Source organism: Ixodes scapularis, unplaced genomic scaffold (assembly GCF_016920785.2).
Source record: "Ixodes scapularis isolate PalLabHiFi unplaced genomic scaffold, ASM1692078v2 PGA_scaffold3__209_contigs__length_174095766, whole genome shotgun sequence".
In the NCBI taxonomy this organism is placed as follows: Eukaryota; Metazoa; Arthropoda; class Arachnida; order Ixodida; family Ixodidae; genus Ixodes; species Ixodes scapularis.
In genome coordinates this window covers 92,695,854-92,714,556 of record NW_024609868.1, presented here as the reverse complement: position 1 = coordinate 92,714,556, position 18,703 = coordinate 92,695,854, and the positions used below count along the sequence as shown (strand labels likewise).

At 42.0% G+C, this 18,703-nt stretch overlaps 1 protein-coding gene across 2 annotated transcripts in view; it reads left to right on the top strand.

Moving 5' to 3' along the window:
* The window catches only part of LOC8026816 (putative helicase MOV-10), a 94,083-nt gene that overhangs the window by 8,849 nt on the left and 66,531 nt on the right, over positions 1-18,703 (top strand). The window contains exons 3-5 of one of the 2 annotated variants that reach the window (XM_042292551.1): positions 5,042-5,270; positions 8,166-9,331; positions 11,574-11,714. In XM_042292551.1, coding sequence (XP_042148485.1) covers positions 5,042-5,270; positions 8,166-9,331; positions 11,574-11,714 — 1,536 coding nt within the window. The remainder of the gene's footprint in view (positions 1-5,041; positions 5,271-8,165; positions 9,332-11,573; positions 11,715-18,703) is intronic. The other variant, XM_042292552.1, reaches the window with a different exon arrangement.

Below are 18,703 nucleotides of genomic sequence, written 5' to 3'. Positions count from 1 at the left end.
ATATTGTACTTCGGTCGTAACTCACGCGACCTCTTCAGGAGGGCGGGAAGGTGAACGACAAAGTCTTGTAAAACGTCGAACTCAATCAGTTTTATTCCCTCGTCGAGTGTGATGTACAGGAGATGGCACGGGTCTTTGAAGTGCCATGAAGCCAGCATGGGATAGTTTAACGTTTCTGTGCTGCTTGTGCGTGCATGATATTGGGTCCGAGGAAATGACGCGCACATCACGGAAACTCTTGCCAAGCTTCCCGAGAACGTCCTGGATAAGCACACCAAGTGCAACGGCGTTGCACTGCTGGAGGACGTGGAGATCTGCCATAAGTCTTTCGTTGGAGAAGATCACAACCAAACAGCGTCACAAGTACAGCAATCGCTGGTTGGCCACGGAGCTCAAGTGTCTCATTGATGGTGAGGAAAATTGGACGATTCTTGCACAGTTCCAGTAGTACGGACAATTCCTTTGCGAATACGTCGGGTGAGTATTTCCGGCACATATCTGCACAGACGGCATTTTGCAAGCAGTGGGGCACATACTTCGAAAGAGGTCTCCAAAGGGGTCTGCAGGTCTTAAGAGGAACGTCATCTTGCAGGGCCTTGCAGAATCTGTGTGCCACATCATCGGTCTCACTTTCTTCCTCGAGACTTGCGTGATGCACTCGTGGAGCTCTGGCTGGACGTCTGAGATAGCTGGCTAAAGTAATAAAAAAAGCTTAAATTATAGAGGCATTCCAAGATGTGACGGGCATTCCTCCAGAGTAATACATTCACTTAGCTTTCCAATTCTAAATCAAATGAAGACATGGTATGAAAAAAGTACTTCCATTCATCAAGATGATGTTTCTTGAGCTGAATGTGATGCGTCGGTATGTGCTTCGTGATCCTCGTAGCGGCTTTCCCATCTTTTACGCTGACTGTGACCCGGCACTACACAGCATGTACAAAGGGTTGGTACACAACAAAATCTTCAAACTCTAGGGTAATCATCTGGAGCTTTACGCTTTCTTCCCATCCTGGTGACATTAATCTGGTTCGTGTGGGGCGGAACTTCAAATGTTACTTCTAAAGAAATTTTTTGACGAGAAAGGAAGAGTTTTTCTCCTTTCTTTCTCAGCACCCAACCAATGGCGATCACTGTTCTCCCGTTCTGACTTTAATAAAACAAGGGCATTGAGATGGTTCTCATCTCAAGAGAACCGGCTGTGACTGGCCTCTTCGGTTACTAATGATTTTCGAGGTTGATGGCCTAGGAGGACCGCTGACCTTGGAGAACAGTGGAACAAAGCTACTGTCTTCCAGTAGTTCAAGATCACGTAGGTCACAAAAGAAAGACAGGCAAAGTGCATGATTCTGGGCAAGATAACGTTTGACGGAAGTTTGCGTACGACTTTTTCAGTGAAAACAAGTACAACACTGCCAGGTAAACATTTAGAAACCGGTATTTTTTGTTTTTAACAATTTTTATTTCTGTCGCTGGCGGATGTTTATTAGCGTTTTTTTGGTTAAAAACTGTGAAGCATAGTGCTTTTTCAGTGCAAAAAAACCAGCACTTGCTTGAAAATCGAGCAAGCGCTGGGGGGAGGGAGGTCTTTGAGACACATATTTGAGAGTCCCTGGTTTACGTAATTTGCGATTTTTCAGTTAAGCGGGTTTATTTTCGAGGTGAATATTTGGTGTCTCGTGTGTTATTGAAGGATAAATCTTTTTTATTATAGCTATTGTTGCATTGCACTTATTGGACTGAATGTAGCCCAAAAAAGTTTTGGCATGTTTTGCATTAACCATGGGAAAAGCTGGGGTTCCACCCAAAGTAAAGATAACTTTTTTTTAATTACTTTATTACAATTACAGTGATGTGATTGCTGCGCCAATTGCGCCAAGGGGATAACTCTGCTACATCCTGCTCCATTTTGCCAAAATATGGATAATCTGCGCCAAGCCTGCGCCAAAGGACCAATTTTGGTCGCCTTCGAAAACCGAAACTAAACTGAGTACCGTAATTGAGCACTCATGAGCTAGGTGCTGCAAGCAGCCGTCCGACACAAAGTACCCTGCATCAATCATTCATCCGGTCTTGCATGATTTTTCCCGCCGTCTCTCGTCTGGCGTCTTTTAAAAAAAAAATAATTTTGATGATGGACGTGGGCGTGTGCGGACGCTCTGACGCTAGCGTGCTGGGTACGAGCCGTGCCGTCATGCTGTGAAACGAAACCATGTTTTTCCGCGGCGGGGGTTACTTTATGGGCTGAAGCACTCGCTCCTAAAAGCAACGGCCTTGGCCAAACTATATTTGGTCCCTGCCTGCCAGCCACTATGGTCACGCGGCGTCGGGTGTTGCCGTCCCCACGTCACTGCAGTTATGGCACTTTCTAAACTGAAACGTAAGGACTGCCGGATGTTCATCAACAATCCTGTTCTTGTTTAATACGCTACTACAAACATCCCTTTAGCTCAAAGACGGCTGTGTCGAAGTATTGATTGCCTAGGTTCCTCTCGGTAGGCTTTCTTTCGAGACGTACCCCGGTACGTGAAAAATCAGCCGCGAAAGATGTTGGTGAAAAAAAGTGAGATAAAGCAAAGAAGGCAATGTCCGCATGCTGAACCCGCACAGCGTGCTTATTTGTCTCGAGTTCAGTCGTTGCACAAAGCGCCCCAAGAACGTTTTGACCCTGGCTCGCGATGTCTTGCATCGACGTGCTCAGGTTCTTTTTTTTTCTGTGTTTAGCTTGTTAGGCCGGCAGGCACGTGCTTGCCTGCCGGCCTGGCAAGCACATGCCGCTGGACTTTTTGTTTCTTTTTTTTTTTTTTTGTCTTATGTTGGACAGTTACATTTTGCATTCAATTTTGGGAATTAGTTGGAGACGGAGCGGAGTGGCATGGTTTCGATCGAACAGCCATCTTCGCTCGCGCGACAATTTCGCATTGCACGGCAGTAGTTACGGGTTTCATCAGTTGGAGACTGCTTCCATTTATTATATTACTAGTCAACATAATGATGTGATAATAAAGAGTTTTAGTAGATCGTGTTTTCGGCCCACGCTATTTATAGCGGGAGCTCTCGTTACCCCCCCTTCGATGCATGCTCCGAAGCGCGCCTGGAGTGGTAGCGGGCCTTTGAAAACGATCTACTAAAACTCTCTAGTTACTGCTAAGCTGGTTAGTTTCAAATAGATTTTAATTTGTGCAGTTTGGTCCGATATATTCGTATCATTTAACTGAAGCATTGCGAAATGTGCTATGTCATTGGCATTTCAGTTATATATTGAAAGAGACTCCCAGGTGGTCTATCTTGACAATAATTGGTTGATTGGGGCGAGCAATGTGTCCTTCGTTTGTCCACCACTTGAAATTAATATCTTTTTTTTTCTAAGAATATTTGCTTTAAAAGCCACTTTCGTTGCTCCGAAGCACTGTTTTAGCTGCTCCAAAAGCCAGTTTTTCTGCTCCAAAACTCTGTTTTGGCTGCTCCAGAAGGTGCTCCGAAACGGCTTAGGCCAATCACATCACTGCAATTACCCAAACTTGAATGAAATATCAGTTTTGGTTGGTCAAAATTATTCTAGTCCAATATTTCTGTAGAATATACTAGTTGGTTTACCTTTGTTTCCATACCTAAAATAACTATTCACAGCAGTTCATACTGTTAGCGAACAAAAGGTAAGGGCACAAACGAGCTGGTGGTGGTTAAACATTTCGAAACCCCGTCCCTTATTGTCCCAGTCTCGGGTTTTTTTTTCGAAATGTCATACTGTTCCTTGTCAGCATATGTTTGGTGCGTTGTGCTTTTGCACGGAGCAAAATGGCTAGTTCTGTGTTTGAGGGAATCAATCTTGCTGTACAATTGATGCTAACAAAAGTTGCATGCAAGTGGGAAGGCAAAGAGACATTGTCTTGTAGTTGGACAGGCCAACAGATGAATTTGAACATATATTAGCAATGGTATAAAGAAAAATTAAGTGAGTGTTTTTTTGCTTCAAATGTCCTTTTTGCTGCTTCAAAATGACTGACCAATCACATCACTGCAAGTATCGCTGATGCAATAACTGCATTTAGTGTCATAGGGCGCTTTATTTTTCAACTAAAATAATGCCAACATTCTGCTTTTTAAGCATTGGTATACTCAACTGGTTTGGGAAACGATGGCCGTTCCGAGTTTAGTGGTCGGACCCAGGAAGGGACCATCCGACCATGTGCTCCTTCTGAAATTTCGCTCTGACCTAGCAGGCCCAAGTCTCCATCCACAATTTGCCACGATTATCTCCAAATATTGAGTGGGTGCTTGCTATGTATTTTACAATTGATCAAAACATTTGTGTCTGACATTGCTCGAATAAAATGTGAGGCATACGTTTTTAATAAATACAGGTCTATCTCATGAATAATTATTTCACTCTTTATGAACAAGGTCTGCATGCCCTCTGCTTCACAGAGAAAAGGTATAGACCAATCTGTGGAGTGCTCTGCTTACATTTAGCTTAACCCAACAATGCATGCTCATGAATGTACCGGCAAGAGGCGATTTCCTACTAGCTGTCTTGGGATTATGCGGGGATTTTTTAGTTCTGCAAATTTCTTTTGAGCTTGAATTTGTGAATGGTGATGTCTGCTTTCTGGAGGGGCATGCACATATATTGTTAGTGTCCCCTCGTGGAAAGTAACCTTGTAGCACTCTGTTCTCAAAAGACTGTAAAGCCCTTAGATGTATACTGCATGAGCAACCTACTCGGAAGTAAGTCATGAGCCTTCCAAGGAATGTAAACACCTTAATACTATGCTTTAGATCCAAATTACACAGAATGCATATTCGCACAGTTTGTATATAAAGCCATGTCTAATTAATAGGGCCACATTAATATGGATACACTGCCTTGTAAACAGCATTTTTTGGAGATAAACTGAGTAAATGCCTGCCTTTTTGTATTGTTACAGAAAATTCACAATATGGTCGATCTTTGGGGGAAACGGAGGTGTCTATATTAATGAGACATCATTAATGCATCATCTTTTAATTTATTTTTATGGTCTTACAAATGCTATTACAGGGACAGACTTGCACGGGGTAAGAACATCACCGTGTCCTGTTCGGAGACACGGGATCGAACGGGCATCAGTTTGCTGGTCCAGCAGAACCAGGAGCTGCGGTTCAAAGTGTTCATCCGTGTCTCCAGTGGATCGACACCTTACGTGTTGCTCCTGGAATGTGCATTGCTCTATCCTGGGCCGCTGGTTGCTTTTAGCGACCCTACTGATCTCGCTGCGGGAGACAAAGAGGTAAGTGAATTCAAAATATAGCCTTCTGTTCCTGCAGCAAAGTGGTTGATTGACCTAGTTCGTTCACAGCTTAAAAAAAGATAAAGCACCGGGAGGACCAATACAAAGCAAGACAACACAGGTGTTTTTTTTTTTTTCTGTGTAAAACCTTTTTAATATAATTAAACTTTTTTTTTTTTTTTAGGGTGATTGATGTTTTGTTTACACGATATGTTCATTTGTCTCGAATTCGTGAATTCTCTGCTTTTTTTGTTTTTGTATCGGGCTAGAATCCTAATATCATGCAACAATAGCAATCACATGCATCTACTACAGTGATTGGCAAGATGGCCAGAAGAGCTAGCTCGCATGCATGCATGGTCATTCATGCATATGCTCGTCTCGCCAATGTACACAGTGCTGCATGACACCTGTAAGCAAAGTATAAGCCCGCCTTGCATAGTCTTACTTCGTCTTGGTCCTTTTGTTTTCAGCGCTTTATACTTCTGTTCCTGCAAAAATAGTCCAGAACTAAGGTCATAACTGAAGTAAGGATTTGACTTTACATAACAGAACAACACAAATTCATTAACTGAAACCTTTTGCCTACAATGCATCATCAGTAGTTAGTGCATCTATGGTTTATTTTTCAGTGTGCTAACACGCTTGGCTACCAGTTTCGTGGTGGCCACTGATCTCCTAAACAATAATGACATGATCATCATCTTTCATTGTCTCGCATTTCACTTTTGCTCAATTTGTCTATGTTCACAGTTGTGTAGAATTAAGAGCATAATGAAGGGGAATCATACTCATCTGCCTGCACAATTTGTACTCTAAGGGCCTCCATTGGTTTAGAGGAGTTTCAAAACTGTGCAGTTCAATATTTTTTGTGTTTTTTGAGTAGCTGGTTTGGCCAAGTCTCCACTCTTAGCAAAGGTCCCACTCTTAACACAGACATACAGCAATGTCTCACTAATATAAACACCTTTGTTCCCCAAAAAATTGTCTAAGGTGAGTCTCCAGAATAACGGAACAAAAAATGCATCTGTTTACCCAGTGAGTCTTTGAAAATTGTGTTCATATAGTGGAGTATAGAGGGTGCTTTTTATAAAACAAAACTTGTTAAAAAAAAAAATGAAAGTTACACTTCTGTGGTTCTTACAGGCGACTGAGACGGCTATTGGGGCATAGTATAGAGAGCTAATCGTAATGATCAGTCAGTTAATTCAGTAAAATTTGTTAACTTTTAAATTTGTGAAAATAGACATGTGGTTCCAATTAGAAACTTGTCATAAAAAACCCATTAAATTCAGTTTTTAGTAACACTTGAGCTCGTATACGAACAAACATATTCTTTACATAATTTAGCCTGAGACAGGCAAGAAAAATAAACATATAAAAGGATGGAACAAGACACAATGTCTCTGAACCCATATTTGATTTATATAAAGCTCTATTTTAAAATAGGTCTTATGCTCTGTCTCTATCTTTGTATACATGGGCTTTACAGACAAACAAAAGCTTGTGTCCCCAAGCGTCTGTTAACCTTTTGACTGTTAACCTTTTGACGGTCGTCACCGTACACGTACGGTGACCCGGAAGCCTATGTACGTATAGTCGCCGCCGTATCATGTATACAGCGGCAATGATACATTGGAAAGTTCCCACACCTCGTGTGTCGGCTGCTCCTGTGGACTTTGGAAAGGGGAGATCTGGCCCTTCCAATTCAGACTTTCAATGCTTAAGGGGGTACACTGGCTAGAGGTTGAACTACTGAAGTGATCGGAATGAAATTTGCAGGGGAGATTTAATTTCAGATGCAGGTGTACTGTGCAAACTTTCAGCTCTCTAGTACAATTTTACATACCTGCATAACAAGATGTGTCACTCTTCGTTAATTAAGAAATCTATGATATCCAAATGAAGCCATTAAGCATAATTTTAACTGCTTGGATATAAAGTGGGGAATGTGGGACTTCGGGCTATCTAGTTTTTATAACTCAAATGTAAATATTTCAAGAAGAGTGTTTACCTCAAAATATGAGATGCATCTCTCTTATGTGTCAATTTTTGAAAACATGGTTTTTTTCTCAATGAGGACTTTAACTTTAAACCAAATAAAGTAGATAGCCCAATTCCCCAGTAAATTTCAATTCGAAAACATCTTGTCTGTGGTATTGGATTAATTTTACCTTCGAACAAAATATTCCTTCATATGAAATTTGCAGCAAAAAGCGGAACTGAGAAAACTGCATTCAGACATTGTACTCCTTTACTTTGTTACTGACTTACAATGTGTTGGAAAATATTTTATATCAACGTAACTATTTGGTGCATAGTTATGAAATTTTGTGTAATATAAAGGGAGAATGAAAACTCGTCATTAAGTGTAGACGCTCTGCAAAGTACCTTCGATTCAAAATCTAAGACCGCCCGAATGTTCACGGGAAGCGGACGCGCGAAGATGAAACTGAATGGAAGAAAGGCGACAACTTTTTGCTATTAATATTTGCATTATATGCTTTCTCAATCTTGACAGCTTGTAAGCACCTCACATGCTCCTGTTAGATGGTTTTAAAAACGCTATGCATTGACTTATTCTTAATGCTATCCCTTAAAAAAAAAAAATTCTGGGTAAATATTCAGAAGAAAAAGAAAAAAAAAATTGCCGTGAGGGGGTTAACCTCAGATTTTAATATGTGCACCCGTAAATTTATTTGGAATAGCCAGACTCGTAAGAATTGAGGAGCACTCGAAAAGAAAGTTTTACTGTATTAAATTTATCAGGCTGTTTTGAAGCTAAGGTAAGACAGAGTATGTGTATACATACTCTTTGCTGCAGTGGTTGTGATAGCAGAGTCTTGCGAGCAATAGCAGGCTGGTAATGTTTTGGTTGCATTATTTTCCTTCCAGATTATAATTGCACCTGGATCAAGCTATCCCATTGGCTTGCAATGTTTCTCTCAAGACACTGGAACATTTGTTGTTCCCTTGGCCCTTACTTTCCAGCAGGGTTGCTCCAGCTTAAAGCAGTTTACTGTTTTAACATTTTTAGAGGTCAGCTGCTCTGAAAATACCTTTCTGGAACTCCTGGAAGCCAACATTCCAAAGAATATTTCTGCACCAGTTTTGGAAGAGGACTGCACCTCTTCCAAAAAATCTTCCAAACGGAAAGATGCCTCTGCCGAAGCTTTGGAAGATGACTATTTCGAAGGCGTCGGATGTTTGGAAGTCAGTTGCTCTAAAAATGCTTCCGTGGAACCTCTGAAAGTCAATATCCCCGAGAGCGCCCCTCTACCAGTTTTGGGAGACGACTGCTCCAAAGATGTCTCTGCTGAATTTCTAGAAAATGACTGTTCCGAAGGTGTTGGACACTTGGTAGTCAGCTGCTCTGAAAATACTTCCATGGAACTTCTGGAAATCAACATCCTCAAGAATACCTCTATACCAGTCTTGGAAGAGGACTGCTCCAAAGATGCTCCCTCTGCTAAACTTTTGCAAGATGTCTGTTCTGTCAGTGTTGGGCTTTCAGAACTCAGCTGTTCAAAGAGCACACCTGTGGAAACTTTGGTGGTCAACTGCCCCGAAACTGCTTCTGCAGAGAATTTAGGCATCAGCTGGTCTAAGGGCTGGTCTGGAGACATCTCTGTGGAGCCTTTAAAAGTTGAGTACTTCTCGAGAAGCACCACCACTTTTGGAGGTTCCACTTTTGTGGAACCTTCAAAAGTCGAATACCCCAAGGATGACTCTGTGGAAGATTTGAAAGTTAACTACTCCAAGAACACCTCTGGGGAAGCTCTGAAAGTCAACCGCTCTAAAAGCCGCTATGTGCAGGATGTGGATGTTGAGTACTCCAGAAACAGTTCTCTGGAGTTTTTGGAAGTGAACTTTTACAAAAATGCTCCTGTAAAACCTTTGGCAGTGAATGGATTCAAGAGCACCCATGGCTGCAATGGCAGCAAGGGTTATCAGCCTTCTTTTTGTGTGCACAACCCACAAAGAATTGGCTTCAGGAATTTCAGGGGATTTGGACGTGGACTTCCCAAAGCTCGATGTGCTGTCGAGGCATCTGTTCAAGGGTATGTCTTTATCTTTAATACGATTTGGATCATCATAGTCCAGAACAGACAATGCAGTAATCTTGAAATTTAGTTGTAGATAAATAATGCTTACAGGACACACCCTTCGTGCTAAAGTGCACAAATTTTCTGTTTCCTTAGGGTGGCTCCCAACCTATGGGGACAGGTTCAGGCACGCTATTTTCTATTGTACACAACACATGCAAGGTATTGGTGGTTGACACACAGGATCAGAACTTTATCAGCGTGCTGATGAGGCTATTCTAGGTTGAGGACTCGAAGCCCATCTGACTTCAAGTCCTCAACGGGTAACCTCTGAAGCATTTTGGAAAGTGCGAGCACTAACTCTGAAACATGCTTCTGGTACACGTATGATGCAATGCTTTCTCAACACAAGTTTTGTCTGATCTTTAAGCTCATTTGTAGCTTCAGTGACTGCACACTAGTCGAGTTCCAGCCATTTTTTTTTAGTGTCGAGCTATGTACTTGGAACTGCACGTGTGGTTTGCCTAAATTTCTTGTGTTCTGCTATGGCTCGAGAAATGCGAGGTCATTTATGCTTTGAAATGCTTTTAGCAAAGAGTCTAATTGGTGCTCAAGCAAAATCGTAAAATGTCTGAATATACACCAATGCACTGTTTACTAACAAGCTGGCACTTGCACAGACCGGGTGTGGGCACTGCACGTGCATAGAAACCAGACTCGCGTAACCTGGAGCATCGCCGCATGCTCCGTGCGACAGTAGTGCCATAGCAGCGGCGTAGTTTCAGATCCGGGTCTTGGTGTATGCAACAGTGAGATAATTGAGGCACAAAACTGCAATTTTATCATCGTTTTACATAGCCAATGACATTATACACTTCTGTGAATTGTTACCGAGGGTTTTAATTCGAGAAGCATTGCATCATTCCAGTTCTGGATTTTAGTTGGCCGGTTGGCAGGTATTTTATCTACATAGAATTCAGGTCAAGTGTATGACTTTGGTGGGAATGCATACTTGTAACCATGTATTTGTAGTAGAATAGGTAAACAAATAAATGCTGATAAAAAAAAATAGCACTAGACAGATTAGGAAAACTGTGTAGAAAAATATTTTAGCATGAGAGCAAACTGATAGCTTCTCTAGGAATGCGCAAAGATCATTTTAAGATCTCGCAATGTCTTTGTAACAGACGCAATATTTGTCACATCACTAAAGAAATATTTATAAGTGCACACTCTCAATGGAGTAAAGAAGGAATTAGGCTCACTCTCGTATGATTTGCATGCCTTTGATACACATGCACATTCTATGTGCTTTTACTAAAGACGTGGAATGAAACGTTTTTTAAACAGGTTATTTCAACCATATCAAATGATGACCATGTCTCTTGTACCTTTGTATGCCTCCTAGCTGGAATCTATGTACTTGGAAGGTAAACAAAACCTTCATTACATTTGTTACACTTTATTTACCTGAACCTGTTAGAGATGATGGGTTCCATAGAGGGTAAATAAATTTAACAGCATTACAAGAGTAAAAATTCAAAAGTGGCGTTCAAACACTATGTGGTGGTTGTAGATAAATTGTGCACAATTGTGGTCCCCCAATTCAAATATGATAGTTTAATTTCAGGCACTAATGGCGTAGCGTATGCCTACACTTAGCAAGTGAACAGTTCCCTGGCCTTGTCTGATGGGTTCACGCTAGCAAGTGGACAGTTCCTGGTCTTGTCTGATGGGTTCAGGCTAGCCCGTTCAATTCTTGGATTCTAATAATCTCGGATAGTCTGGATTTTGCCCAGACTAGATGAGACTGTCATTGTTGTGCAACAGGCATTGTCTTCACTCATGATTCATTGAGACCATGACTGAAATTGAAGGTTTTTGCAGGGTCTAAGCTATGCTTCCAAATGGGCAAAAAAAAAGTTTTCATAGACTATTTCACTGCTGTATTTTTCTTCAGTCATGTAACAGCTTCTGATGCATAGTCCAGGGAGCTGTGGGCATGTTCAAGCATGTGCATCTGCTTGGCCTTCTTATCCTCTTATCTTGGAACGCATTAAAAACACTAAGGAATGTAGAAATGCATGTGCATGTTCATTACAATAATGGTCATGTGAGTACTGCTTCAATTAATTTACTTTTTGAGAATGGCACATCCATTGCAGACTTAAAGGGCATTCAGTGAATTGATTGTCGCCATCTTTTTCCCTGTTTATTGTCAGTCTTTTGAGACTCGTGACAATTAACTTGTTTGCAGTAAACCCGTATCTGACCTGCGATACATATTACCCCTTGGCTTCTACCATCCTCCCGAGGAGTATCTGGACCTTTATGAGCATGGCATGGAGTGCTGGGATGGAATGCAAGAGAAGCAGGCCATGTTGCTTAAGGGACTTCTGTGAGTTGCCTGTGACAGCTTTACCACTGGGCTGCCAGGAGCAGCACTTTCAAAGTTGTTTGCATGCATCTCATCATATCTTAACACGTGTTTTATTCAGCGTTCGCTATGAAAAAATTGTAATGAATGAGCGTTGTATCGAGCTGCACTCTTGAAACTTTACAGACGTTGTGGTTATATATATATATACATATTATGTACAAAGTTCGAACCACTGGCGGGGCTCGAACCTGGGTCGGTGCAGTGGCAGTCGGATGCTGCAGCCACTGAGCTACTAGTGCAGCTCGTATGGATAGGTCAGTGGTTTTATTTAAATGCAAAAATGCCGCCGGCAGTAGCAAAGTATAAATGCGAAAAAATTGTGACAAAAAAAAAAAAAAAATGTAGGCACTAATGTGAATAGTGCTTTTTGAGTTCAAAGTGGATAGCGGTTTTGACCTAATATTTTTTAATCTAATAAAGAATAGTTTCTCCAAGCCCTTGACTACCGTGCACTATGGTTAAATAAAAATTAGCTTAACTCGCAAAGATTGTTCCTAACCTTCCACTTGCCCACTTCAAGCTTGGTTAGTTTGAATACACCAGGTAACTTTTTTTATAAATTGTGGCTTGCAAATGTCAAATTCATTGTGGCTATCCCAATCAAGAGGAAATTTGTTTGCTATACATAAGTGTTGTTCCAATTTCAAATTTGGCAAAAAGATTTAAAAAAGTGAATTTCGAATGCTGGTTTTCAAGACTTCGCTGCGTAAGCCATATGCATAATTGTGGTTGGTTATTCCCATTGAGTGCGCTTTTCACTGAGCGCCTGTGCACTGTAGGGAAGCAACACTTGCGTGCACTGCGGTTATTGCTTCCCCACGGTGCAGAGGTGTTCGGTGAGAAGTGCACTCAGCGGGTCTCGCCCGTTGCAGAGCCGTATAGGCAGAGTCTGGTCAGTGAGGGGAGTGGGCAGAGCCAGGGCATGCACCAGATGCAGATGGAGGGCTGAACACGCTCTCTTGACAAACTAGAAGCCGAAAATAATCCCCTAGCAGAGGTAGTTAGAAACACTTTTAATGAGGCCGTAAGAGGTAAATGTTTTAACTCTCCATGGTTGAAAATATGGTGCATGTTATGTTTGGATTATGGTCATGCAAAAAGATAAAAGCAATAAATGTGCCGCTCAAACTATGTTTTGCTAAGACAGCAGACGCTCGGCGTTTGGTGTACGGATTATGTGCCATGATCGAAGCGTCACTTGCACTATATTTTCAGTCACCGAGAGTTACTCCGACGCACTTCCTAATTTTTGTTTCTGGCGACTGCCGCCAGGGTATTATCCGCAGCTTTCGGTTGGCCACATCCTAATTTGTGAACTTGCCCTGGAACATGCACAGCCTGCTTTCAGCCAATGGCGCCTCCTCATTTGCCTCGTATTCTTCCCAATAAATGCTCAAACTTTCTATATTTTGCTCTGATCTACTGTAATTAAGACTGAGTACGAATATCACAGTTCATCTCTGAGCGAATAACAAATAGCATACTATTCAAAAGTACTAAGTACTATTCGAATATTCGCACAACACTAATCAAATTAATAAATAGAAAATATAGTGATATAGTAAAATAAATCAGAAAGTAGATAATAGAAAAATATATTTAAAGTCTAGCATGAACGACACACTGTGTAGGATAAATTCTGTGCTCCTTGGCCTTTGTCTACACAATCGAGCCTGTTCAAATTTTTTTTTTAATGCGAAAGCTTTAATGGTTGTATGGAGCGCCGCCGGCATTAATTGTGACTGCAAGAAATGAGCAATTATTTCACATTAAAAGCGAGGGTGCCGGTGAGCGAGCAACTAAGAAGAGCGGCATGCGCTTGGCAGCCCCTCTCCCCCCCCCTCCTCTCTTGGGTCACATGTCGGACCTAGTGTACCCTTTCTCCCCCCTCTTTGGGGGAGAGAGGGTACACTTAAGACTGCTCACATGTAGGAATGCAAAAAGCATTCCTACATGCAGTGCATTTCTATACGTAGGTTGTCTTAAGTGTACTCCTGTAATTTGTTTTAGTTTCAGCATACTTGTGCTTTTAAATGCACTCTGCATGTCAAACCAGTGTAGTATTGTTCACACTTGTTGTGTTGAACAGGTCAAGATATTGATTTGCAATGGGCCGAACTGGCTAATTAACACAAATTAATTAGCCAACTTTTTCAATATTAATTTGCATAAACCCCCCAATACAAAAGTTGTAGACTGTCGAGAAAACTCCCACTATGTCATTTCCATGCATCAAGACAGCCTTCGTGTGTAATATTTTCAAGCTCTAAAGAAACCGCGCAATATTTAAAAGTTCCACGTGACCATAAGGGCACTGATGTCTCACTTCGCTAGCTGGTAGTTGCGGGGTATTTTTCAAAGTCTTGCGCTTTCTTTAAAGCTAGAAAAACTCTACACAAAAGTTACTTCAATGGAAATGCCACAATGCTACGTGACTTACAACACTCTACAACTTGTGTATTGGGTTTGTGCACAAATTAGTATTAACAAAACATTAGCTAATCGAGTTTTGTGCATCGCAAAGATATCTTGACTCGCTCAATACGACTGAACAATACTGCATTCCTTTGACACTTGTTCTCTGAAGTCTTAGCACAAGTTAACTGAAACATCCTGTATCTAGAGATGGTCATAGGAATGCATGTGTCCTTGGTGTCTTTCTATATCTTGACTTGCTTTTCTTTTACATGCCATACAATCCAGGCCTAAACTGAACCTGCTCAGATTTGTTCTAAAAGAATTGTATTTGTTATTCAGGATGTAAATGTACCTTCCACAGAACATTTTAGCAATAACTTTTTTTTTTTTTTGACACGTTGCATTTTATTGAGAAAAAGCCCCAAGAGGTGAAAAACACAAAAAAAGGTTTGAAACGAGACTGCAAATTAAGTTTTTAGTTAGTCAATATATTCTAGATTAACCAATATGTTTCGTTACGCATTTCCGAGTGTTTTTAAGGGTGAAGATGTGTTAAAAATTCTTAAAAAGTAGAGATTCACCTTTTATTTTTGAGAACATGCTACCATATGAAGATTTAGAACTTGTGTGTATTAACATATTTTCGTGATTCTAAGCACCCCCCACACACACACACGTTTTCAGACATAAACACCTGAAAAAAAAAAGTTTGCATGCAAATGTAAGCATCCCCCTCCCAACAAGAAATTTGAGATCGGAGACGCCGGTATCGCCGAGCGCCTGAGCCGCAAACATCTGCTGGCGCTTGGTTTCAATGTCAGTAAATAGATGGCAGCACATACCGCCATTTTCCACTTTCGCATCCATGCAGGTTGCGAAAGGGGGTGCATTGCCATGCCCTCCATCGAAGCTGTTTTGTTTGGTCTCTGCGCTTCTTGCAGTCAGTAGTTTAGCCTGTTAAGCATATTCGTCAGCGTTGGCCTCGCGATTGTATTCCGTTCATTGTGTGCACGTGGTTTGCGGAAGTCGTCCATCATAAGTGCGAAGAGAACTTTATACACAATGAAGTTTGTTGTGATTCGAAGAGCCCAACAAAAATAAGAAGGAAATGAAGCAGGGTCGAGGCGGCCTGCTGGAAAGCCGAGGTCTCGCATGCCGAAGTGGGGAGGCCAGCACCGGCGGCCCAAGGGTGGGAATGCCCTGGAAGAGACGACACGTCAGGTAGGGTCAAGGTCCAAACACCAGTGATGTGATTGCTGCGCCAATTGCGCCAAACTGCGCCAAGGGACTAACCCTGCTACATCCTGCTACATTTCGCCAAAATATATGTAATTTGCGCCAAGCCTGCGCCAAAGGAGCAATTTAGGTCGCATTTCGAAACCGAAACTAAACTGAGTACTGTAATTGAGCAGGCGTGTGTTATGTGGGGCAAGCGGCCGCCTGACACAAGGTACTGTGCGTCAATTGTCCACCGGGTCTTGCATGGTTTTCCCGGCGTCTCGCACGCTAGCGTGCCGGGTACCAGTGATGCCGTCATGCTGTGAAACCAAACCACGTGTTTGCGCGGCAGGAGTTACTTTGTGAGCTGAGGCAACGGCCGTGGGAAAACTATATTTGGTCAGTGCCTTTCAGTCACCGTGGTCGGGCGACGTCGAATGTTGCCGTCCCCACATCACTGCAGATATGGTACTTTGTAAAATCAACCTAAGTACCGCCGCATGTTCATCAACATTCCTGTTCCTGTTTAAATCATACGTTACTACAGATATTCATCTTTAATTCAAAGACTGCTCTGTCAAAGTATTGATTATCTAGATTCCTCTCGACGGGCCTTCTTTCGAGAGGGAAATCGATACGTGAAAAATCTGTCGTGAAAGAAAGTTGGTGAAGAGAAGTGAGCTAAAGCACAAAAGGCAATGTCTGCACGCTGAACCAGCACAGCGTGCTTGTTTGTCTCGAGTTCAGTCGTTGCACAAAGCACTCCAAGAACTTTTTAAAGCTGGCTCGCAATGTCTTGCATCGATGCACTCAGGTTCTTTATTTTTTGTTTTTAGCTTGTACCTTGTTTGCCCGCCTGGCACGCACGCGCCAAGGGACTGTTTTTGTCGCGTGCTCGAAAGTTACATTTTGTGTACAATTTTGAAGATAAGTTAACGACGGAGCTGAGGGGTATGATTTCGGATTCGATTGGACAGACATTAGAGAGTTTTAGTAGATCGTTCCGATACCCCCGATAGCCCCGATAACGATACTATGCAGGCGCAAGGGAGGCGGTGGCGGAGTATCGGGTATCGTTATCGGAGTCATGGGAACGATCTACTAAAACTCTCTACTGTCTGCGTTCGCGCGACGAAGCATGCCCAACAGCAAGCCTGCCGAAGTTGGCCTCAGGCGCATGCGAACATGATTGCGTGACTGAGGCACCAGCTGGGACGCTTGCAATTCATTGTTTTACGTTTTCTTACTTTTGACGAAATTCTGGCGCGTCGGGAACGGGTAAAACGGTGGCAAGTGGTTTTTCGAAATTGCTTGGCAATGCCTACAGCACTGTACACTTGTGGGATGTCTGAGCAGTAAAAACAGAAGCAGTGAGTTCCGTCACAACACGTCACATCGGAACACAACACAAAGTGCCCTTCGTTTGTAAAGCACTTGAAACAAATATTTTTATTGTCCTAAGAATATCTGCTCCAAAATCCACTTTTGCTGCTCGGAAACACTGTCTTGGCTGCTCCAAAAGCCGCTTTTGCTGCTCCAAAACACTGTTTTGGTTGCTCCAAAGGCCACATTTGCTGCTCCGAAACACTGTTTTGGTTGCTCCGAAACGTGCGCCAAAATGGCTTAGGCCAATCACATCACTGAAACACATACTGTAAAACCCTTAATGTTCGCGAGCCCTCAATTTTCGCGAATTTCACGAATTGAAGAATTCGCGAAATTTAAGGGCGCGCGAAAATTTTGGTTCTTAAGATTTTCAATCCAGGCGTCTGGAGTTAGCGAAATTTAGTGGTCGCGATTATGTCATCTGTGACCGTTTCGCGAAAAATAGGGGCTGCGAAAATAAAGGGTTTTACAGTACTCGTTTATTCATGGTCAAACAACATCGGGCCTGCAAGCACGGGCCCGATGGGTGGACAGTAGCGCCACCTGGCTAAGACAGATCTGTGGCAGTTCGTGGTGCCACCTAGCTAATGTGGTGAAACTTGAAATGAAAAAATTGAAATACAACTTCAAGAGAACTGTTATTTCTTACGTGGAAGACAACGGAAATCACGTCGCTGCTGAACAGTTTGGAGTGCGGCGTTACGCGCCAGTTTGGAGTGCGGCGTTACGCGCAAGCCGGGGCTGGGTGGAGTGGATGATGAAGAGGAACAGTTTCTCTTCGAGACCTTGCACCACTATCTGCCAGAAGCTACCGTGGACTTCGAGGACAAGCTTGTCAACTTCCAACGTTATGTGATGAAGCTGCGTCGTGAATCTTGCTACGGACTCGGGCAGATCGGCAATGCCGATGAGACCCCTGTGTACATCGACATGCCAAGGACGTGCACCGTGAACGAAGTAGGCGCCCGAGAAGTAAAAGTGCGTATGACTGGCTAGGAGAAGCAAAGGGCGACTGTTATGCTGTGCATCACAGCCGATGGTCGGAAACTTGCGCCCTACATCATCCTCAAAAGACCAGTCGCGAGAGCGACTAGTCGACCGTGGTGCAAACTGATAGCAAGCGGGCTACTCTCCAGTCTTTATTTATTTCCTTTAGAACATTTATTCTTTTATTTTGATTTTAATAAATTGATATTTCTTGTGCAAATTTCGTATTTTCGGGGCATGTTCCGAATCTAAGCACCCCGCCTCCCAGGGGGTGCTTAGAATCGAGTAAATAGGGTAGTAGTAAAACAAAGTACCTTTGTTTCTTTTCTGAATCTCAGCTTTTTATGACATTTTTAACACTTTTTATTTTTAAACTGAGTATTTTGCTATGTTTAATATTTTCTATTTATTTAAGAAACACAATAACAAATGTTTTATAAAAATATTTTGATAAAACATTTGCTACTGTGTTTCTTAAATAAATGGACAATATTGAACATTACCAAAATACTCAGTTCAAAAAAAATTATTCATAAAGGTGATCTATCTAGAAATATGTGCTAGCCGGTTATAGGTAGTCTAGAGCACAACAATAAAGCAAATTAAGAAAAAAATAATTTTTAAAAGCAAAATATAATTTGTGAATTTGGTCCATTGTCAGTATTGAAAATGTTGCAAAATATTCAGTTTTCAAAGCATAATCCTAAAGGTGTATGGTCTAAAACTAGATACTTTCTGCCTATATGTAGCTTGTAACTGAGACAACAAACGAGCAAAGATTAAATTCATTTTCTAAAAGTGAAAAAAAAAAAAGTAATCTTGGCTCATCATTGCACTTAGTCTGTCACTGGGAAGGGGCCTTTTAGTCCCAAGGAGCACGACTCAAGATGGTTTCTGGAACAAAAAATATGCTCAGTAAAATCTTTGAAAACAAAATT